Source organism: Ovis aries, chromosome 17 (assembly GCF_016772045.2).
Source record: "Ovis aries strain OAR_USU_Benz2616 breed Rambouillet chromosome 17, ARS-UI_Ramb_v3.0, whole genome shotgun sequence".
NCBI classification, from domain to species: Eukaryota; Metazoa; Chordata; class Mammalia; order Artiodactyla; family Bovidae; genus Ovis; species Ovis aries.
In genome coordinates this window covers 33,278,933-33,298,801 of record NC_056070.1, presented here as the reverse complement: position 1 = coordinate 33,298,801, position 19,869 = coordinate 33,278,933, and the positions used below count along the sequence as shown (strand labels likewise).

The following is a 19,869-nucleotide window of genomic DNA, read 5'->3' as shown; positions in this document are numbered from 1 at the left end:
AGGGTAAGAAGGAAGAATATGCTCCAGTCCCACTCCGTCCTTTGCCCCTTTGCTGAGTTTGCCAAAAACACTTGGAGTCAGTTGAGACCGAAGATAGACATCTGGCCATGTAAAATGATCTGGACCAATGCCACAGTCATACATGCTAAAGAGCAGACATCAGGTTAATAAATTAATAATCACTATACCAGCCTGGTCTGCATTTAACACTCACCTAAATGATGTAACATGTCAACTTCCTTTCTTGGGCAAGAGCTTCAGCTGTCCTTCAATCAGGTTCAAACACATTCTAGATACGTTAGCAGTAGTATTTATTCACTCAAACAATACTCAAACAGCACTTATGATATGCAAAATGCTGTTCAAAGTGTTATTCTAACCATAAAATATTAATCAGCCATGAATAATGTTATGAAGAAACATATGCCTAATAGAGGAGATAAAAAAAACATGTATGCATAAGTAATTACAAAAGAAGTTAAGAATCTGAAGAGCTATAAGGGAACAAGTACAAAATGTTTAAGAAGGAGATAAAAAAATTAGAAAGAAGATTCCACTATTCAAGGATTCCTAGTCAACATAAGGAACAAATGTCAGAGTCCAGTCTTCCAGCTCCCAATCTTTTTCTAACAAGCCACTGTTACCTTTCAGCACTTTTCATAAAATTTTTCTGCTAAACTCTCAAAGTTTAGAGTTGTTCATCCTTAATTCATCACAACTTTATTCCATTTATACTTAATTTGAGGGTACCACTGAAGATGTTCAATAATTCCTATCAACATTACCTGTAGCTCAGATGGCAAAGACTCGGCCTGCGCCGCAGGAGACCCAGATTTGACCCCTGGGTTGGGAAGATCCCCCGGAGAAGGGAATGGCAGCCCACTCAGGTACTCTCGCCTGGAGAATCCCATGGACAGAGGAGCCTGGTGGGCTACAGTCCATGGGGTCGCAAAGAGTCGGACACGATGGAGCGACTAACACTACTGCAACTATCAGTGTTACAAAGAACAAAATCTTTTTACCCAACTTGGAAAATTGACATCACACAGAAAGTTCACATCTGGCCTTGCCTATTGTTAATCAGAAATAAAAGAAAATAATATCCACTAGGAACAAAGCTTTGTACTTCCACTCCACATCCATCTATCTCTCCAAAAAGACCCTAGCCTTGTGTGTGGGGGGGGTGGGGTTTGAGGGGGAAGGGGGGGCGGGGAGGAGGATGTCAAGGACCATGATAGTAAGGCTCAGAAAGAAGTTTTCTGATTGAAAAAATAACCATCTTTCATTGTGCTTCTGAACCAATCACAGGATCTAAAACCACTAACCCCTCCCTCATTCCTTAACTTGATCGTTTGGTCAAAAACAACTAGAATTTGTTTTACGGTTATAGGACTACTAGGAAACTCTACCGCTAACTCTAGAAAAGTCAACTCAACAGAAAATGCAAAGTTTTCCCATATGAGCCTGAAACGGGAGGCAGAACGAAATAAATCAGCGTTTGGTCCTCTAAACAAGTAAAAACATAACGGTTGTCATCTTAGTTCCATCAATAGAAACAGAAGAAATATATATATATTCTAAGTGTAGTAACAACAGCTTTGCACTTTAACCAGTGAAGAAAGAAAAATGGAAAAAACAAAAATAAGAAATTAATGTGTCTTCATTCATCATTCCCTTTAACAGATAATCCAATCCCATCAGTGTTAAAATGTGTGTGCTGCATCTACACAATAGCAAGTATTTACCCAAAGTATTATTTTTTTATAGAAATAAGATAAATGTTAGCGTTAACAACTTAAAACTCCATGAAGATGGTGTATTTTGTCTGTTCTATTCACTAATTCATCTATAGCTGAACTCTACCTAACACAGAGACAGTTCACAATAAATATCTGTAGCTGAACTGTGCTTAAAACATAAAAAGCTCTCAATAAACATTTGCTGTAAGAATGAATGAATGGATATCAGAAGAAATTTCTTGACAACTAAATCTCAGAATCAACAGAGTTTCCTCTACTATGTCAGAAAAAAAGTAGGAATATTTAACTAAACATGAAGTTACTTTCATCATGAAGAAAATGTGATTTCAAAAAACTGGTAATTAACAAGTTACTACTTAACTATGTGACTCCATGTAAGAAGTTAGTTTGCAGCACTGCATATTGTATCCAGTATCATTACAGGTAAAAAAAAAAATAGGGATAAAAAAATTAGGAAGTAAAACTGAAGAAAAGTAGATAAAAAGCATCAATTACCGAACCACTCTGAAATTCCCCCAATTTTATAGATCTGTGAAGAACTATATCAAATTTCTATTAAATTATTTCACACATAAATATATGAAGTCATCAATATTAATTATCCAGTGTTAATGTTAAGAAAGTTACAATACACAACCTGGTTTAGGAGATTGCTTTTGTCAAAACTGAAAAAAACAATTACTTTTCTTTGTTTATATTTTATCTCCCATCATGTTATGATTAACTACATCCATCTCTGTCTCCCTCAAAATATTGTTTAACTCTTTGAAAATAAGGACCTTTTGCTCCATTGTCTACTTGTTTAATTACATCTATCCCTACCTAAATAAAATATATGCCTATTAAAATTCTCCAAAGGATTTATTTAACAAGTCAATCAAACACCAGTAAAACCCACAATAAAATCTTAACTATTTGTCCAAAAGCTGAGATCTAGATCATCTAATGTCATAGACTATGTAAAACTATCTTTTTAACTTTTAAGTATGTTCTTGTCTGCATTTGACGATGGTTATATTACTGCTTCACAGTCTCAAAGAAACATGCAGCTCTACGAGTGATCAAAAACAGCTTTTCCAATACCAAGGGGTCACGGTGAAGATCGCTCAGTCGAGTCTGACTCTTTGCAACCCCATGGACTGTAGCCTACCAGGCTCCTCTGTCCATGGGATTTTCCAGGCAATAGTACTAGAGTGGATTGCCATTTCCTTCTCCAGGGACCTTCTCGACCCAGGGATCGAACCCGGGTCTCCCACATTGTAGACAGACACTTAACCTTCTGAGCCACCAGGGAAGTCCCACCAAGGGGTTACCTAGTTTATTTAATGACTCAATTGTGCATGCTCAGTCTCAGTCATGCCTGACTCTATGAAACCGCATGGAATGCAACCTGCCAGGCTCCTCTGTCCATGGGACTCTCCAGGCAACAATACTGGAGTAGGTTGCCATTTCCTCCTCCAGGGATTTTCCTGGCCCAGGGATTGAACCTGTGTCTCCTGTGTTTCCTGCATTGGCAGGCAGATTCTTTTCCACTGAGCCACTTGGAAGCCCACTGATTCACTACTTAAGTGAAAAAGAAAGTGACCCAAGTTTTTGAAAGACCCAGTAGAAAACCATAAGAGTACCAGAACAGTACAAGTAGAAACACTAGACTTTCCCTCCCCAAGTACAGACTGGGAATACAAAATGATTAGATCCTTCTGTCAATCAGAAAGTCAATACTGATGTGGTTTTTACACACAGCTGTATATCTGCTTCTTATTCACCTTCAATTAGTAACTAAAATTCACCCAGTGGGGGAAAAATGTAGAAAACGATCTGAGGAGAAGGATCTTTTTAAAGAAATCTCTGCTACTATAGAGAAAGATTTACTCATGATCAGAATATATCGAAACTATACAGTTATTAGACTTGATTTTAAATATTTTAAAGTATTAAAATTTTACATAATTTATTTAACTAATTTCAATCAAACTACATAATTACATACTTTTAAAGTTCGACTTAGACTAAGCTTTTCGAAACACTTTCTAAGATTTCAATAAATCCACAATTCATGAAATTACTTATCGGAAATGAAAATTCAGCTCTTCAACGAGTGACAGTACCTCCAGAAAAAGTAGTAAGTCAAGAGGAAAAGATCTGTTTGTGCACACTTAAGTCTCGTAAAAAGTAGAGTTTAATATTCAGGTTTGCATTACTGATTATTCCATATTGAACACTGTCCATCAAGCTTGGCATCTCAAATTTGTGATACAGGTATTGCCTAACAGATTTGCTCATTAATCTCAGAATGATATAACAGTTCTGACCCTGATTTTGATGGCTAACAGCAGAAGAAAACAGATTTGCCCTGAGTTTTACTGGATGGCACTCACATGTTAAAAAGTCTGCAAGAATATCACTCCTCTCTAAGTTTCTTCAGTGCTTCACACTCTGTTATTAAATAAGTAAAAGATAATACTTTTAATTAATATCCCTACAATACAAAGCTTAAATTTTGTTTCCTTCAACATTCAAAGTATACAAGTGTTTCACAACCACAGATTATCCCCAAATACACAATTAGAGTAAAAGTACTGGCAAAGTTAAGAAAAAATACAAAACACCAAAAAAAAAAAAACTTTAATTTTTTCAAAGAAACAGAACACCATGACCATGACTTATTTGTTACCTTTTAAACGCTTCTGCTGGGTTTCTCTCACATTCCCCGGGCTGTAGGAGGCTTTGAACTGCTGGATCCCTTAGTTTGTCTTCATATCCTTGGAGTAGTCCACTACGGCAGATCTGAGCAACCAGACCTCTAATAAACCCTCCAACACACAAAGTATCAGAGTCCTGCGCTTTGCAGAAATGAAAGGCCAACGCCTGGCGATGTAAACCTCTCTGCAAGCTTGTAGGTGAACTTGGCCACAAGAGTTCAGTGCATAAGGCTGTCTTGCCACTGCCAGGCCCTCCTACCAATAACACACCCCAGGCAGCTCCTTTCCCAGAGACAACACTAGCATTATTCCCAGAATTCATTACAAGGGGTGGTGTGTTGACAGCACTGTTGCAGCAGTTAGTCTTCTCCTGGAGGCAATGCTGAAGCTTGTGGAAAACCCACTCCCTACAGTAAAACTGCTTCCCCTGCAGTAAACTCGTCTGAGCCATTTTGCAGACTTTCTCTTCCCAAGGGTTAGTCATAATAGGTTTCTTATCGTTAACATTTGCTAGCATCTGGGTACATCAACACAGGTCTTTACATCCATTTGGACAGAACTTGCATATTAAGTTGACTTTGAATGGCAGAGTAACCAGTTACAGTAAAATTCAACAGCCACAGAGTCCATCTGCCAACAGAATGTGTGTGACTTTATTTGGCTCTTTATTCCTGATAATCAGCAGAGAATATATGTTTATATTAATTGTTGAACTGGTGGAAAACTGCCTGTTTCCGAACCTTGGCCACACTTTTCCTATATCTTGATGGGTCGCGTAACTCCATGGTTACATCTGGAGTTTATGTGACTGTGGATATTTCAAGTATGCAGATGAGACAATACATCTGGAAAACTGAAGAGAAAGCCCAATCTTTCAATTTGTATAAAATGCTTCTCCAGATTTCCAGCGTTAACTCTGTATCTGAAAATTAGATGCAGAAAAACGTATCCATTACAGTTAAATGCTATCAAAGGGATTACAATTATACAGTAGATTGTTAGTGCTATACTTCTGGTTGAAGGATAGTCAAAGTACTAGACCCTGCAGGTTTTAGATATTTGGACAACTGCCAGAGAGGGAACTGTTTCAGATTACTGTCTCTTATGTGGCAAAAATGGCAAACCACTGTTAACATCTTCTTAATTCAAAGCATTCATAAAATGCATTTTTCAAGATAGATTCTTAATGAACCTGTTCACAGGTTTCTGCGTTTAAGATGTCTAGGTAATCAATAATTCCCACTAGCAACTAAAATAAAACAAAAATACCTTCGTGCAAAATATCACATGATAAAAAGCTCATTTGTCAAAGAATACAATTATCCAGTTACAGTAATCTCAAAAACTCATACACTTCATCTTTGGCACTTTTAAAAAGTTGGATAACTACACCAAAATCATAATTACATTTTCCTTTCTGTATTTCTCTTCCTCTATAGTCAGGCTTCCCAAACAGCTACATTTGAATCAAGCTGCCCTCACTGTAGAAAGGAGAAATAAAGACTTTAGGCACATGCAGTATCATCCTTAACTCTAGCCAAAAAGGTCTTTCCGACAAGCTTGGCAGAATAGCGCCAGGTAGGGAAGCTCTATGAACTTGCACAGACCAGCTAGTCAAAGGGCTCTGTTGACTGGCCACACTCCTTTGTTGATAGGTTGCAAAATCTAGCGGATGATTATCAGGGTTGCGGCTGAATGGGAACGGGTTAAAAAGAAAAAGGGGAAGGGGGTGAGCTTACAGGAGTGATAAAATCCAAACACAAGTACTACGCGAATCCTTCTTTCCTCTGCGCCAAAGAGGAAGGTTTCGGAGAGGGGGCGAGGCATGAAATCTACTACTGTGGCCGGAGAAAAGGCTGCTGGGGAGAAATCCTTCCAGGCAGGAAAGGGATGAGGAATAGATGCCTTGAGCTGGTGGGTGTTTGCCTACAGTTCCGGCCTCTAGTTCAGCTGATAGACAAAAGGAACTCCGGGATTCCCAGCGACAGGAACCTCCTTCGTGTTCAGTGGCCCCAAGGAGCCACAGGAGGGCCACCTCGGAGAGGCCACGGACCGAAGTGCAGCCTCCACACTGAGATCTTCCTTCCAGAAGGCTGGGAACGCCTAGACACCCGCCCCGCCCCGAGATCGGGGTGTGTCCTCTGAAGGGGGAAGGGGTGCCCGACGTCCTCGCCAGTCCTAGATGTAGGGTCGCTTCGGGTCGGTGTCCAGCTCCGCGCCCCCAACCTCGGGCGCTGCTCCCGCCCCCGCCCGGCCCGCCGCGGAACGAAGCGAGAAGTCGGGTCTGGAGCCCGGGGCTGAAAAGGCTGGATGGGTGGGTGAGGTCCGAGCCCAGCCACAGCCCCCGAGATTCCGACCTGAGGGTGGGGCCTCGTTTGCACCACCGCTGCCGCCGCCGCCCCTCGGTTACCTCGGTCCCGGCTGCTGCCGCCGCCGCCGCCGCCGCTGCGGAGTCTCAGTCTCAGACACTTGCTCTGCTGAGAAGCCACCGCCGCCAGCGCTCCCTGAACTCTCACTGCAGCCGCCTCCTCAGCCCGGCCCGGAGAACGCTCCCGGCTCCAGATCCTCCTCTTGGCCCCCGGCAACTGCCAGTTCCAGCTGCCCCAGCAGCTCCGCCGTGCTCCTCCCAACCCCCACCGGCCAACCGCCGCCGCTGCCGCCGCCGCCGTCAGGGCAGTGACTGTCTCAGGCAGCCCGGGACCGGCCGGCTCCGCCCCGCCCCGCGGCCCCGCCCTCTCTGCCTAGGCCCCGCCCCCCGGCCGCCCGGCCTTTCTTCGGCCGCCGGCTCCGCCCCCTGCCTCGCCCCTCCCCCACTGTACCGTCCGATCGCCGCCTGTGCCTGGGTGTGTGCGGCCGCTGGGGACCGGCTGCTTTGCACCGCTGGGAGACCTCTCTGAGGGCTGCCTGGCGGCTCCGCCTTTCTCGAGGATGGGGGCGGAGAAGGGGGCGGGGGCTGCGTTCTCACGTCCCCGAGCTCACGCGAGTCGCTGCCCCCACCCACCCCGTCACCACTCGGCCCTGAGCCTTCCTTTGTCTTCCTGTCTGAGGGACTCGCTGGCTTTTGGGGCCGCTGCTAGGAGGGGCACTTGAGCTGGGAGAGTTGCCCCATGCCACTCCCTTAACCTTTTTGTCCCCAAAGGGCACTCCAGGCCGGTCCTTTTCTTCAGTCATCCCGGTCCCCGTTCAATCTATTAAATTCCGGTGATGGTTTAACTTTCTCGATCTGGGACTAAAAGAAACAAGTAATGACCGGGAAGGAGGTTGTGAAAACTAAAAATAGTAGGGATTTGGGGCTGTGTTCCTACTTGCCTCGTGAAAAGGACATGGCCTCCATCAGATCTAGTTGAAAGCTATCACTATTGGATCTCAGGCAGCTAGCTTCCCTTCTGGACAGATTGATTACTCGCAGAGGCCACTATGGGAGAAAAAGACCGCGATCGAGGTCAGAATGCAGAATAAGATGAACTGCCCTGGAGCACCTGACCACAAGCAGTTACTTTTGAACTAGATGAGCCAGTTTGCATTCACGTGAACCTGGATTAGATTCCAAATTTCTGCTGGGAAAGTACTGTCAACTAATAGATTAGGAAATGTAGTATCTTTTTTATTATTTATGCTAAAACCATCAGCTCTCCTCCCAGCTTCCATTAATTTAAATAGTCTTCTATCTTAAATGCTGAACCAGCCTCCCATCTGTTTTTAGGAATTTCGAAGTATAGCTGTCACTCTTAACTAGAAAAATGGACTGTACTTATGCTTACTCTTCCATTCTGTTTATTCTCAGGCTATCTATGGCAGTTGAGGTTTGTTGACCTTTAATTTTAATGCACTTGTTGCAAATTCTGAGGTTTTTTCCCAGAACAAAGCAAAGAGTATAAATTCACCAGAATTAGTGATAAAATATGATTTTTGAAAAGATACAACTTTGATATGCATTTTGCTTAAGCCGTTTTAATTACCACTTAACTTGTCATACATTATTGCCATTGGAATAATGACTCCAGTTTCATGGTTGTAAAATTACATGTTTAGGGGAAATTTAAAGAGTCGGACACGACTGAGCGACTGAACTGAACTGAACTGATGTACATCGTATAATCATTTCCATTAAACTATTTGTTAATATATTAATTAAGATAATTTCTGTCCAATAGAGAAGTTACACAAACGTTTGGTCTACTGAGCCTGTTTTTTTCAGTTAACTATCATGGAATGCTGTTTTAAATACTTCAGCAATAACTAAGCTATAATCTTCAGACTCATTTAGAATTTTTTTCTTTTAACATTTATTGCACATTTCATTTTTATGACTTTTTGCTTTCCCTAATAGAAAAACTTCTGAAAAAGAAGGGACTATGCGCTCCACACCCTTGTAGGTTTGTAGCAAGTTTCCCTGCATGTAAAGCGTGTCTGTTCTTTTATTCCACACTCAACTTACATAGAGACTTCTACACACACGGTATTGTGTTGGCTGCTGCTGCTGCTAAGTCGCTTCAGTCGTGTCCGACTCTGTGCGACCCCATAGGCAGCAGCCCACCAGGCTCCTCTGTCCCTGGGATTCTCCAGGCAAGAATACAGGAGTGGGTTGCCATTTCCTTCTCCAATGCATGCATGCAGGCTAAGTCACTTCAGTTGTGTCTGACTCTGTGCGACCCCATGGACAGCAGCCCACCAGGCTCCTCTGTCCATGGGATTCTCTAGGTAAGAATACTGGAACGGGTTGCCATTTCCTTCTCCCACTGTGTTGGGCATAATGATAATTTACAAAAATGGACAGACACAGTTTCTTCAAGTCTGGGATGTTGTTGCAAGGCAAAGGTAACTTGGGACTACTCTAGCCATTCTTTCTTTTCAGAACATCCATTTATTTTACCAGTTTTTATATGAAGCAATGATGTTTTTTAAGCTCTTTCAGACTCCTAGTGGCCAAATTACTGTCTTGGTCACCCAAAGGTGGAAGTCTCCACTGTTGAAATGGTGGCTCACGTAGTAAAGAGTAGACCTGCAATGCAGGAGACCCAGGTTTGATCCCTGAGTCCAGAAGGTCCCGTGGAGAAGGGAATGGCAACCCACTCTAGTATTCTTGCCTACAGACTTCCATGGACAGAGGAGCCTGGCAGACTACTGTCCATGGGGTCACCAAGAGTCAAATACAACTGAGCAACTAACACTTTCACTTTTCGTATATGGTTTAGTGGGCCTATTAATTGACCCAGCTGGGATATTTTTTGAGAACAGAAAGAACTAATAAAAACAAAACTATGTAGTTCTTAGGTATACTTATCTGCTGACCAAAAATTTGGTTCAATTATATTTGGTAGAGTTACTAAATAGTTCTATATAAGCACTATTTTTCAAAAATAACAATAAAATATATATTAAAACATAAATATGTATTTACCTACCAGATTTTACAAAATGTCTTTTTATCAATTACCTGAATGCTATTTTTAGTATTTGTACTTACTTTCAGTACATTTCACATACTTTAATCAATTTCTTAGCATACTTTCTCCACCACCAAATACTGGTATTTTTCTAAAAAATACATTTTCTTAAATACAATTTTCCTTTTTTAAAATTTATTCATAAAATTGCCTGAAATCTTCATGGTTACATAAACAATATATCATTGCCATCTTCAACGAATGCTTCTCTGTAGAACATATTTTTTTAACTTTTTATTTTGTATTGGAGTATAGCTGATTGACAATGTTGTGATAGTGTCAGGTGGATAGCAAAGAGAGTCAGCCATATATATACATGTGTCCATTCTCCTCCAAACCCCCTCCCTTCCAGGCTGCCACATAACACTGAGCAGAGTTACCAGTGCTTTACAGTAAGTCCTTGTTGGTTATTCATTTTAAATATAGCAATACGTACCTGTCCATCCCAAACTCCCTAACTAACCCTTCCCCCATCCTTCCCCACCTCTAACCATAAGCTCATTCTCTAAGTCTGTGAATCTGTTTCTGTTTTGTAAATTCATTTGTATCATGTCTTTTTAGATTCTGCGCATAAGGGATGTCATACGATGATTCTGCTTCTCTGTCTGACTTCACTCAGAATGATAATCTCTATACCATAATGTTTTTAGTTGAAAATTTTCTCTCTAAGTACTGAGGTACCTAGTAAGTTCAAAGCAAGCTCTGATTTTAAAAAATATATAATTATTTACATTCTTTATATTGAAATGTACAAATTTTTCAGCTCAAATCTTTTTACAGGTATGTCTTTTTTAAAACCTTCAGTAGCATCTCTCGACAAATATTTTTTCAAAACAAAGCTCCTTATATAAATTTTGTTTATGTTGATGGCTTCAATTAAATTTAGATATCTCAAAATTATAAGTCTTCTGGTTTTTAACCCATTTGGATACAAAATATAATTTTATCCAGTTAAAAACAGCAGCTTTTTAACTGGATCAAAAGATTCTCCCTACAAGTTGAGATATTCCAAAGCCCAATGATAAATTTGAAAACTAGGTGTTTTACAATATTTGTACAGTCATGTAATACATTTAATTTCTTCTTTGATTGGTAGAGAAAAATTTCAGTTCTTCCTATTTAAAATCTTTGTAATTACAATTCTTTAAAAAACTGTGGAAGACAAATACTTTGATTTTAAAGTTTCAGTGATTTTAAATGAAATGCTGTGAAAATTTAAAGGACTCATTTTAGGCCTCTAATTAGTGTAGGTCACTTAGGTTGATTTACAGAGTAATTCATTTTATTAAATTGAAATAGAGTTGCTATGTAATGTTATATTAAATATAATAATGTAATTTTAGTTTAGGTGTACAACATTCAACATTTTTATAGATTGTATTTCATTTAAAGTTCTTACATAAAAATGGCTATATTTTCCTGTGCTGTACAATATATTCTTGCTGTTTATCTATTTTATACATAGTAGTTTGTGACAAAGTAATTAAGAACATCACTGCAGTCTTTCAGATTCTATCACAAATTTAAAGAACTCTTTGATTGTACAGGAGCATTCAGTCTTGATATATGCTCTATTACAGGGTGATTCAGTCTCTATTTCGCATGTTTCAGATATACCTTAACTTTACTTTTCTACATTTACCACTGATTCTCAGAAGTGGCAGCCTGGGGGGTTCATGAACATCTAAGGTGGCAGCAGCAGGCTAGGGCACACCTGAATAGCACACCAAGTACCTGGTAGGATCAGCAGGCTTGAAAGCTTCGCTGATTACTCCCAAGACCAGGAGTTAGACCACTCTCCTGGTGGCTCAGATAGTAAAGAATCTGTCTGTAATGCAGGAGACCCAGGTTCAATCCCTGAGTCAGGAAGACCCCTTGACAGAGAAGGGGATGGCTATCCACTCCAGTATACTTACCTGGGAAATCCCATGGCCAGAGGAGCCTGGTGGGCTACAGTCCATGGGATCACAAAGAGTTGGGCACAATTAAAGCAAATGAGCAGTCTCTCCTATCAAGCTGAGTTTTGTTTTTTCAGCTAGTATCCTGCTCACTGTCCCTGAAAGGAAGGGGTAAGTTACTTTGCATCTGGAAAGAATCCGGAAAAAGTTATTGCTGGCCGTCTTTCAGGTTTCCCCACACATTTAAAGAACTCTGTTCATTGCTAATGTATCTCACACACTATTAAACATGACCATGGCAGAAGCTGGAAATAAATATGAAGGTCTACCAAACCCATGCCAGGTTATTTTAATACTGCTATTAATAACAGTGCTTGGTTTACACAAACCTGCGCAAGTTATGTTAGTTATGTTAATTGGACTTGACGTGGTACTAGACTATAGAAAGTCTTTGATTGACAGAGTAAGCATAATGATAGGAACATCCGGCTGTGGCTGCCCTCTTAAATACCCTTCTTAAAAGAATGCTTATTTAAGTCTTACATGTGTAAATTACTGTTGCCAGCTGTATTTGTTCCTGTTCTTGAAGACAAGCCTAAAAATAATTTTGTGCTTATAAAATGTGTAAGGTAGAGGCCTTTCCTTCAAAGAATTAAACAAACTCCAAAATAAGATGTATTTTGCAGAATTCCCAGCCAAGGGAAATCCAGACTCACTAGCCGTGGTTACAGTGCTCCACCTTATCCTACAGGCTTTTAGAACAAAAACTCTCAATAGGCTCCAAAATTACACCTGCAGTCCACATGCTAGAATGAATCCAAAATTCATCATCTTGTGCACGTCTCCAATACAAGAAGGAATTTAAAGAAGCAAAAGTCCTCTAAAATATGTCCCTCCAATGGATTCTCATAATTGCATTTTCCTACTTTTTCTTCCAGAAGCCCATGCTCAAACACAGAGTCACCATCACCTTTTTATCAAATATTTCTTTCTGACAAAGACCATTCATGAAGCATTCTCTGAACATCATTTTGAATATCTGAAGACAGTGGAAACTGATACAGCAATATTATCTTCCTGACTTCTATGTTACATCCTTATATATAAAAATAACAATTGTTCAGTTGTTTAGTCACTAAGTTGTATCCGACTCTCCACAACCCCAGGGTCTGTAGCCCTCCAGGCTTCTCTGTCCAGGCAAGAATACTGAAGTGGGCTGCCCTTTCCTTGTCTTCCTTCTCATTTCTTCTGAGAAGGTCCTTCTCAGGGGATCTTCCTGACACAGGGATTGAACCTGTGTCTCCTGCTTTGCAGCTGGATTTGTACCACTGAGCCACTAGGGAAGCCCCCCAAAATACCAATAATTAGATGTAATAACAGTAATCTGAAACTAATACTAAATGTCATTTTAAGAAGTTGACTTCTGTAACTTTATTATGTCCACTAAGCATTCTTTAACCAAATTACAGTGAAATACTAAGTGCAATTAATTTATTGATTTGCTGCACATAGTTATTGACTTAGGTTCCTAAGTAAATAACAGAGATTATTTGATTTATTGTCCTCAGTCTTTCTGGTCATCTAGAAGCAGACCTTGTTTTGTCTTTTTCCAGGTCTTGTCACTCACTAGGCCAACATGCCTTGGTATTTGCAACCTCTGGGAGGTAGGTTGTATTAATTTGAAAGATAAATATTATATACTTGAAAGCATAAAAAGAAAGTGAGCAAAGTGTCTGTGGGAGTACCTCATCTTGGAAGGCAGTTTTTCTAAGGTCACGGAGGCTCCTAGGAATGCCACACTTCCCATCCCATGCACGTTGCCAGGGAACTCATTATACTGATGACGAAGATGGAAGCAGAGACCGCTGAACAACACAGCAGCGCAAGAGGCCTATAGCAGGGAGGTTAACTTCTCATAAGCTCGTTTTGTTTTTCTCTCTGTTAGGCTAGATGCCAAATAACCTCCATAAGGTAACTGATAATTTTCTTACTAGTCAGTTTTATCTGGGTATCTGTATTTCTTATTTTGCCTTTTTGTAGGCAAAAGTGCTGAAGAATGTTCTAACTACCGGATAGGTGTGCTCACTTCCCATGCTAGTAAGGTCACGCTTAAAATCCTTCAAGCTAGGCTTCAGTAGTACTTGAATCAAGAACTTCCAGATGTACAAACTGGGTTTAGAAAAGGCAGAGAAACCAGAGATCAAATTCCCAACACTTGTTGGATCATAGAGAAAGCAAGGAAATTCAAGGAAACATCTACTTCTGCTTCATTGACTATGCTGAAGCCTTTGACTGTGTGGATCACAACAAACTGAAAAATTCTTAAAGAGAAGGGAATACCGGACCATTTTACCTGCCTCTCGAGAAACCTGTATGTGGATCAAGAAGCAACAGTTAGAACCTTACATGGAACAACAACTGACTGGTTCAAAATTGGGAAAGGAATATGACAAGGCTGTATATTGTCACTCTGTTTATTTAACTTACATCCAGAGTGAGTGCATGCATGTTAAGTTGCTTCAGTCATATTCAACTCTTTGTGACCCTATGGACCGTAGCCTGCCAGACTCCTCTGTCCATGGGATTTTCCAGGTGAGAATACTGAAGTGGGTTGCCACTTCCTCCTCCAGGGGATCTTCCCAACCCAGGGATCAAACCCACATTTCCTGTGGACTGAGGAAGCCCCTATATGCAGAGTACCTAATGTGAAATGCCAGGCTGGATAAGTTACAAGCTGGAATCAAGATCGCAGGGAGGAAAAAAAAAAAAATTATAATAATAATAAAGATTACCGGGAGAAACATCACACCCTCAGATATGCAGATGATAGCACTCTAATGAAAGAATATGAAGAGGAATTAAAGAGGCTCTTGATGAGGGTAAAAGAGAAGAGTGAAAAAGCTGACTTAAAACTCAACATTTAAAAAACTAAGATCATGGCCTCCAGTCCCATCATTTTATGGCAAATAGATGGGGGAAAAGTGAAAGCAGTGACAGATTTTTCTATTCTTGGGCTCCAAAATCATTAAGGATGGTGACTGTAACCATAAAATTAGAAGACGCTTGCCCCTTGGAAGAACAGCTATGACAAACCTAGACAGACAGAGACATCACTTTGCCAACAAAGGTCCATAGAGTCAAAGCTATGGTTCTTCCAGTAGTCATGTATGGATGTGAGTGTTGGACCATAAAGAAGGCTGAGCACCAACGGATTGATGCTTTCAAACTGTGATGCTGGAGAAGACTATTGAGTGTCCTTTGGATGGCAAGGAGATCAAACCTAAAGGAAATCAGTCCTGAATATTTATTGGAAGGACTGATGCTGAAGCTGAAGCTCTAATACTTTGGCCACTTGCTGCAAATAGTTGATCTTCTCATTGGAAAAGACCCTGATGCTGGGAAAGATTGAAGGCAAAAGGAGGGAGGGCAGCAGCATATGAGATGGTTGGATAGCATCACCAACTCAATGGACATGAACTTGGGCAAACTCGGGGAGATAGTGAAGGACAGGGAAGCCTGGAGTGCTGCAGTCCATGGGGTCACAAAAAGTCAGGCACGACTTAGCAACTGAACAACAACATAATTCTTATCAGCACTTGTCAGTTAGCCTAAAATGTGATCATTCCTTTATATTTTCATTTAATTTTGAGTAACCCCCCTCTGTTTTTAAAAATTCTTCTGACAGAAAAATGTAACTACCATCCTAAATCTGGAACTGAATTGGTTGAGGTACACCATATACCAAGTCTTTTAACCGTGAAAGATAACAAATACCCTACCAGAGATATTGCTATACTAGAAATATACTGAAATTACCATCCAAAATTATTTCCTGAATGCCACATGTATAGATCCCCACTCTACTGAAAAAAAAAAAAGCAATGTTTTTATGTCTTTTTCCAAGTATGAATGCTACCAGTCCAAACTAGGTAGGACAGAGATGCCCCCAAGGAACCATACCTGATGACATTTATACCCTTAAACACGTGTCTCACATTGCATTAACCAATAAAATGTGGCAGGAGTGATGTTATATTCATTCCAGACCTTGATCTGAAAAGGATTGGCAGCTTCTATGTCACACTTTGGAATGCTCACGTTTAGGAATCACTGTTGAAGTCTGGCTACCCTGCTGAAGGAACCATGTGGAGAAACCATACAAGAAGGCCATGTGGAGAGACCTTGAGGTCAGATGGAGCGACAAAGAGACCCAGCCAGGCTAGCATCTAGTTGGTCCTCCTGATGGCTCCAGCCCCAGCTGCCATTAACTGCAACCTCACAAAGAACCCCAAGTGAGCCCCATGGAAACATTGTCTGGTTGAGCCCAGTCAAACCACAGAATGATGACAAATGTCAAAATGATTGCTGTTTTAAGCCTCTAAATTGTGGAGTCATTTGTCGTTGATTAGTGGCTAAGTTGCACCCAAGTCTTTGCAAACCCATGGACTGTAGCTTGCTAGGCTCCTCTGTCCTTGGGCTTCTCCAGGCAAGAGTATTGGAGTGAACTGCCACTTCCTTTTCCAGGGGATCTTCCCGACCCAAGGATGGAATCCACGTCTCCTGCATTGCAGGCAGATTCTTTACTGCTAAGCCACTGGGAAGTCCCAGAGTCATTTGTTATTTAGTAATACACAGTCAAAACACTATCCAGTGAAAATAAGGAATATCCTATTGTCCTGCCATTATTACTTTTCTGTCTCTCTCTTCATCTTGTCTCTTGGGCAATTGAAATAGTTCTGAAGAACCGAAACCTTATTCATACCATCCCAGTTTTCTATACACTATCCTTTTGAGAAATAATGAAAGAAGTGAGATAGAAGTTAAGTGGACTTTTAAAATTATGTAGACTGAATGAGAATTTGTATTTATTTCCAGGTGTCTTTTCTCTCCACTGCATATTTCTTATCACATTAGAGGCCTTTGCTCAGTAAGAACATCTCTGATTCTAGCCTGCCAGACAGTCATATAATACTTTCAAACAAAAACATCTGGTTCCAGCCAAGTGCCTTATAATAAATGAGAATCAGAAGCTGTGCTCTCAATTTACCAGCATAGTTTTACATATAATTGGGCTGGTGTGTCAGGGGTGATCTGAATCAGAAGCACATTCTCTCAATAATGTTGATTTAATTTCTGAATGCCTAGACATTGACTACTTCAAAATTTAAAAAGAGTAAAACATTTGGGTTTAGACCTGGCCTTAAGTAATAAAAGCTTTTGTTTCATTTCTGTTTCTTTTTTCTTAGGAGATTCTATACTTTGCAAAGAACACATTATTAAGAAATTTAGGCAGATGAAAGATATATCTGTTTTGGATGAACAAGCTCATTAATAATTTATTCAAAATTTTAATAAAAATTTTAATTTAAACAATTTTAAAATTTAATAGTAAAACTGAATATTTTTCAATCAAATCAGGTGAATTAAGAGCCCAGAGGAGGTGGAAAGAGAAGTGACCAATTTTTATCCTGGGACTACGGTTTGGAGATATTTTGAGAAGTGTATCAGCATTGTCTGTGAGGTTGAATCGTGGTTGGAACATTAGGAGGGTCACAGCTTTAGTGAAGTATAGTTTGGGTTGGGGTCACCATTTACAGTTGAATAGGCTATTCACTGCACAACTGGGGGTGACACCATCCAAATGGACTGTGATCCGATTCAAACTGACCAGATTGTGTCAAAGTAGTGAGTGCAGTTAGAGATCATGTTTGAGCACATGTAACAGAACCCACATTCAATGACTTGATACATAAGGGCTTATTTCTCTTGTGTAACAAAAAGCCTGATGGCATGGCTTATAGTAAGTAGCTCAGCAGTACTCAACCCTTTTATCTTTCTCTCTGCTATCCTAAGTGTCTTTTACTTCATTGTCACCTCATGGTAAGATGACCAAATTGTCTTGGTTTTAAAACTGAAAGATACACAGCTGAGAAACCCTCTTACTCCCTGGTAAACCAGGACTGTTGGTCCGCCTACCTGGGCTCAAGATGGCATTCTACCTCCAGCTTCTCATGTCCACTGGGGCCAGGAAGAAAATGAGGGAGAATTAAGGAATAAGAAATGGATGGCACCTGTATCAGAAAGGTAAAACTCTTCCAGTAATTCTCAGCACACATCTAATTTACCAGAACTGTAGAAAGTAGGCTGGGAAATTGTGTTAGCTAGACACATTGCTGCCCTGAAGAAAATCAGGGTTCTGTTCTAAGAAGTAGAGACAGTTCATTAGGAAGACAATTAGTAGTATCTGCTTAGTTTTGTGACTTTTTCTAGGAATGCTCAGCATTCTTGGAGCAGGAATGAAAAAACAGACAAGGAGGGCAAACCAAAGTTGGTGATTGTCAAAGAAAAATATCAGATGGAAAAGGAAACACATTATTTTGGTGTATACATGTCATTATCGAAACGGCTCACTATGCAGTGCAGATTGGGGAAGAAGTTCAATAAAGCTAGGAAGGATGTCACCTCCTAAGAAAAATGATAGAAGACTAGTAATCTGGAATCAAATATCATGATTTTTTTTTTAAATCCTAGGGAAAAAATTTTGACATGGGTCAATAATTTCTTTCATTTTATTGGCATCAGATTATTTTGCTTCAAATTAATATTCATCAAGTAGTTCTATTTTGTTTAAGATTCTGAACTTTAGGGAGGAAATTTTACTTAAATTTATCTTAAATTATAATATTTCTGTTACACTGATAGTAAATTAATAGAGATATTAACAATGAAAATTGAATATAAAAACAGATGGTGAGTTCATAACTGAAAGCCTTTTTAATTTTAATGAAAATACATGTGAAAAGCTAAGTTAAGCATTTTTATGTCACTGGACAATTGAATAAATGATAGATTGAAAAGCAGCTCCATTTATCTGTAAGTCATCAACAACAACTGAATTGAGATCACCTTCTATTTAAGTTAGACCATATTTGAATTCATATTATATGCATGTATTCAGATCAGGAATAAACAGATCAACGAAGATATAGACCAGATGGTCTAAATATATGATTATTTTTAGTCAAGGCCCAGTGAATACAAAATGATAAATTTTTCAGAGGGAGAATCGTTGCCTAAGAGACTTTTTTTTAAAGTTCAGATTGGAGACTCTATATGTTTGCTTAAAGAAGGGCAGGAAATTCCACTAATAATGTTGCAAGTATTTGAGATGAAGAAAAATGATAAGACATGCTTCCTAGGTACCTAAAGAAAGCAACGTCATAGGTGTATCCTGGTTTTCAATCTGCAGCAGGAGAAGGGGACGACAGAAGATGAGATGGTTGGATGGCATCACCAACGTAATGGACATGAGTTTGGGTAAACTCCAGGAGTTGGTGATGGACAGGAAGGCCTGGCATACTGAGGTCCATGGGGTCACAAAAAGTTCGACATGACTGAGCAACTGAACTGAACTGAACTGAACTGAAGCTTCTTCATCTAGAAAACAAGATTTCCTAGATTGGTATAGATCAGTTGGGCCCCAAAGGAATTTTTACTTCTCTATGCCAAAGAGGAAAAAACAAGAAAAAAGAGAAATCAGGCAATAATGGGGCAGAGCAAATATTCAGAGAAGCTGAGTATGGTTTAGGTCTGTGAACTTTTAAAAAAAAATTGTATTGACGTACTGATTTATTTTTAATTGGGTGCACTGGTTCTTTGTTGCTACGTGATGGCTTTCTCTAGTTTCAAGGAGTGGGGGCTACTCTTCATTGCGGTGCATGGGCTTCTCATTGTAGTAGCTTCTCTTATTGCCGAGCACAGGCTTCAGCAGTTGCAGCTCTTGGGTACCATAGTTGTGGCTCAAGGTCTCTAGAGGATGGGATAAGTAGTTGCGGTGCATGGGTTTTAGTTGTTCTCAGGCTTGTGGAATCTTCCCATATGAAAGATCAAACCCATGTCCCCTGCACTGGCAGGCGGATTCTTGATCACTGGATCACCAGGGAAGTCCAGGTCTGTGAACTCTTGTATTGGTAAAATAATCCTGGAAACCTTTGACTTCTTCAAAGGAAATTAAATCTACATTTATGTTTTATTTAATAAAATTTAATTTTAAAATATTTTA

The 19,869-nt window shown here is 40.0% G+C and overlaps 1 protein-coding gene across 3 annotated transcripts in view; it reads right to left on the bottom strand.

Moving 5' to 3' along the window:
- The window catches only part of ANKRD50 (ankyrin repeat domain containing 50), a 37,819-nt gene extending 30,670 nt beyond the window's left edge, over positions 1 to 7,149 (bottom strand). The window contains exons 1-2 of one of the 3 annotated variants that reach the window (XM_004017265.5): positions 6,873 to 7,149; positions 4,435 to 5,384 (exon numbers count right to left, since the gene is read on the bottom strand). In XM_004017265.5, coding sequence (XP_004017314.2) covers positions 4,435 to 4,979 — 545 coding nt within the window. In that variant the 5' untranslated portion in view covers positions 4,980 to 5,384; positions 6,873 to 7,149. Of the gene's footprint in view, positions 1 to 4,434; positions 5,385 to 6,201; positions 6,723 to 6,872 lie in introns of those variants that run through there. The other 2 variants (XM_042234358.2, XM_060401032.1) reach the window with 2 other exon arrangements.
- Positions 7,150 to 19,869: the final 12,720 nt, after the last annotated feature.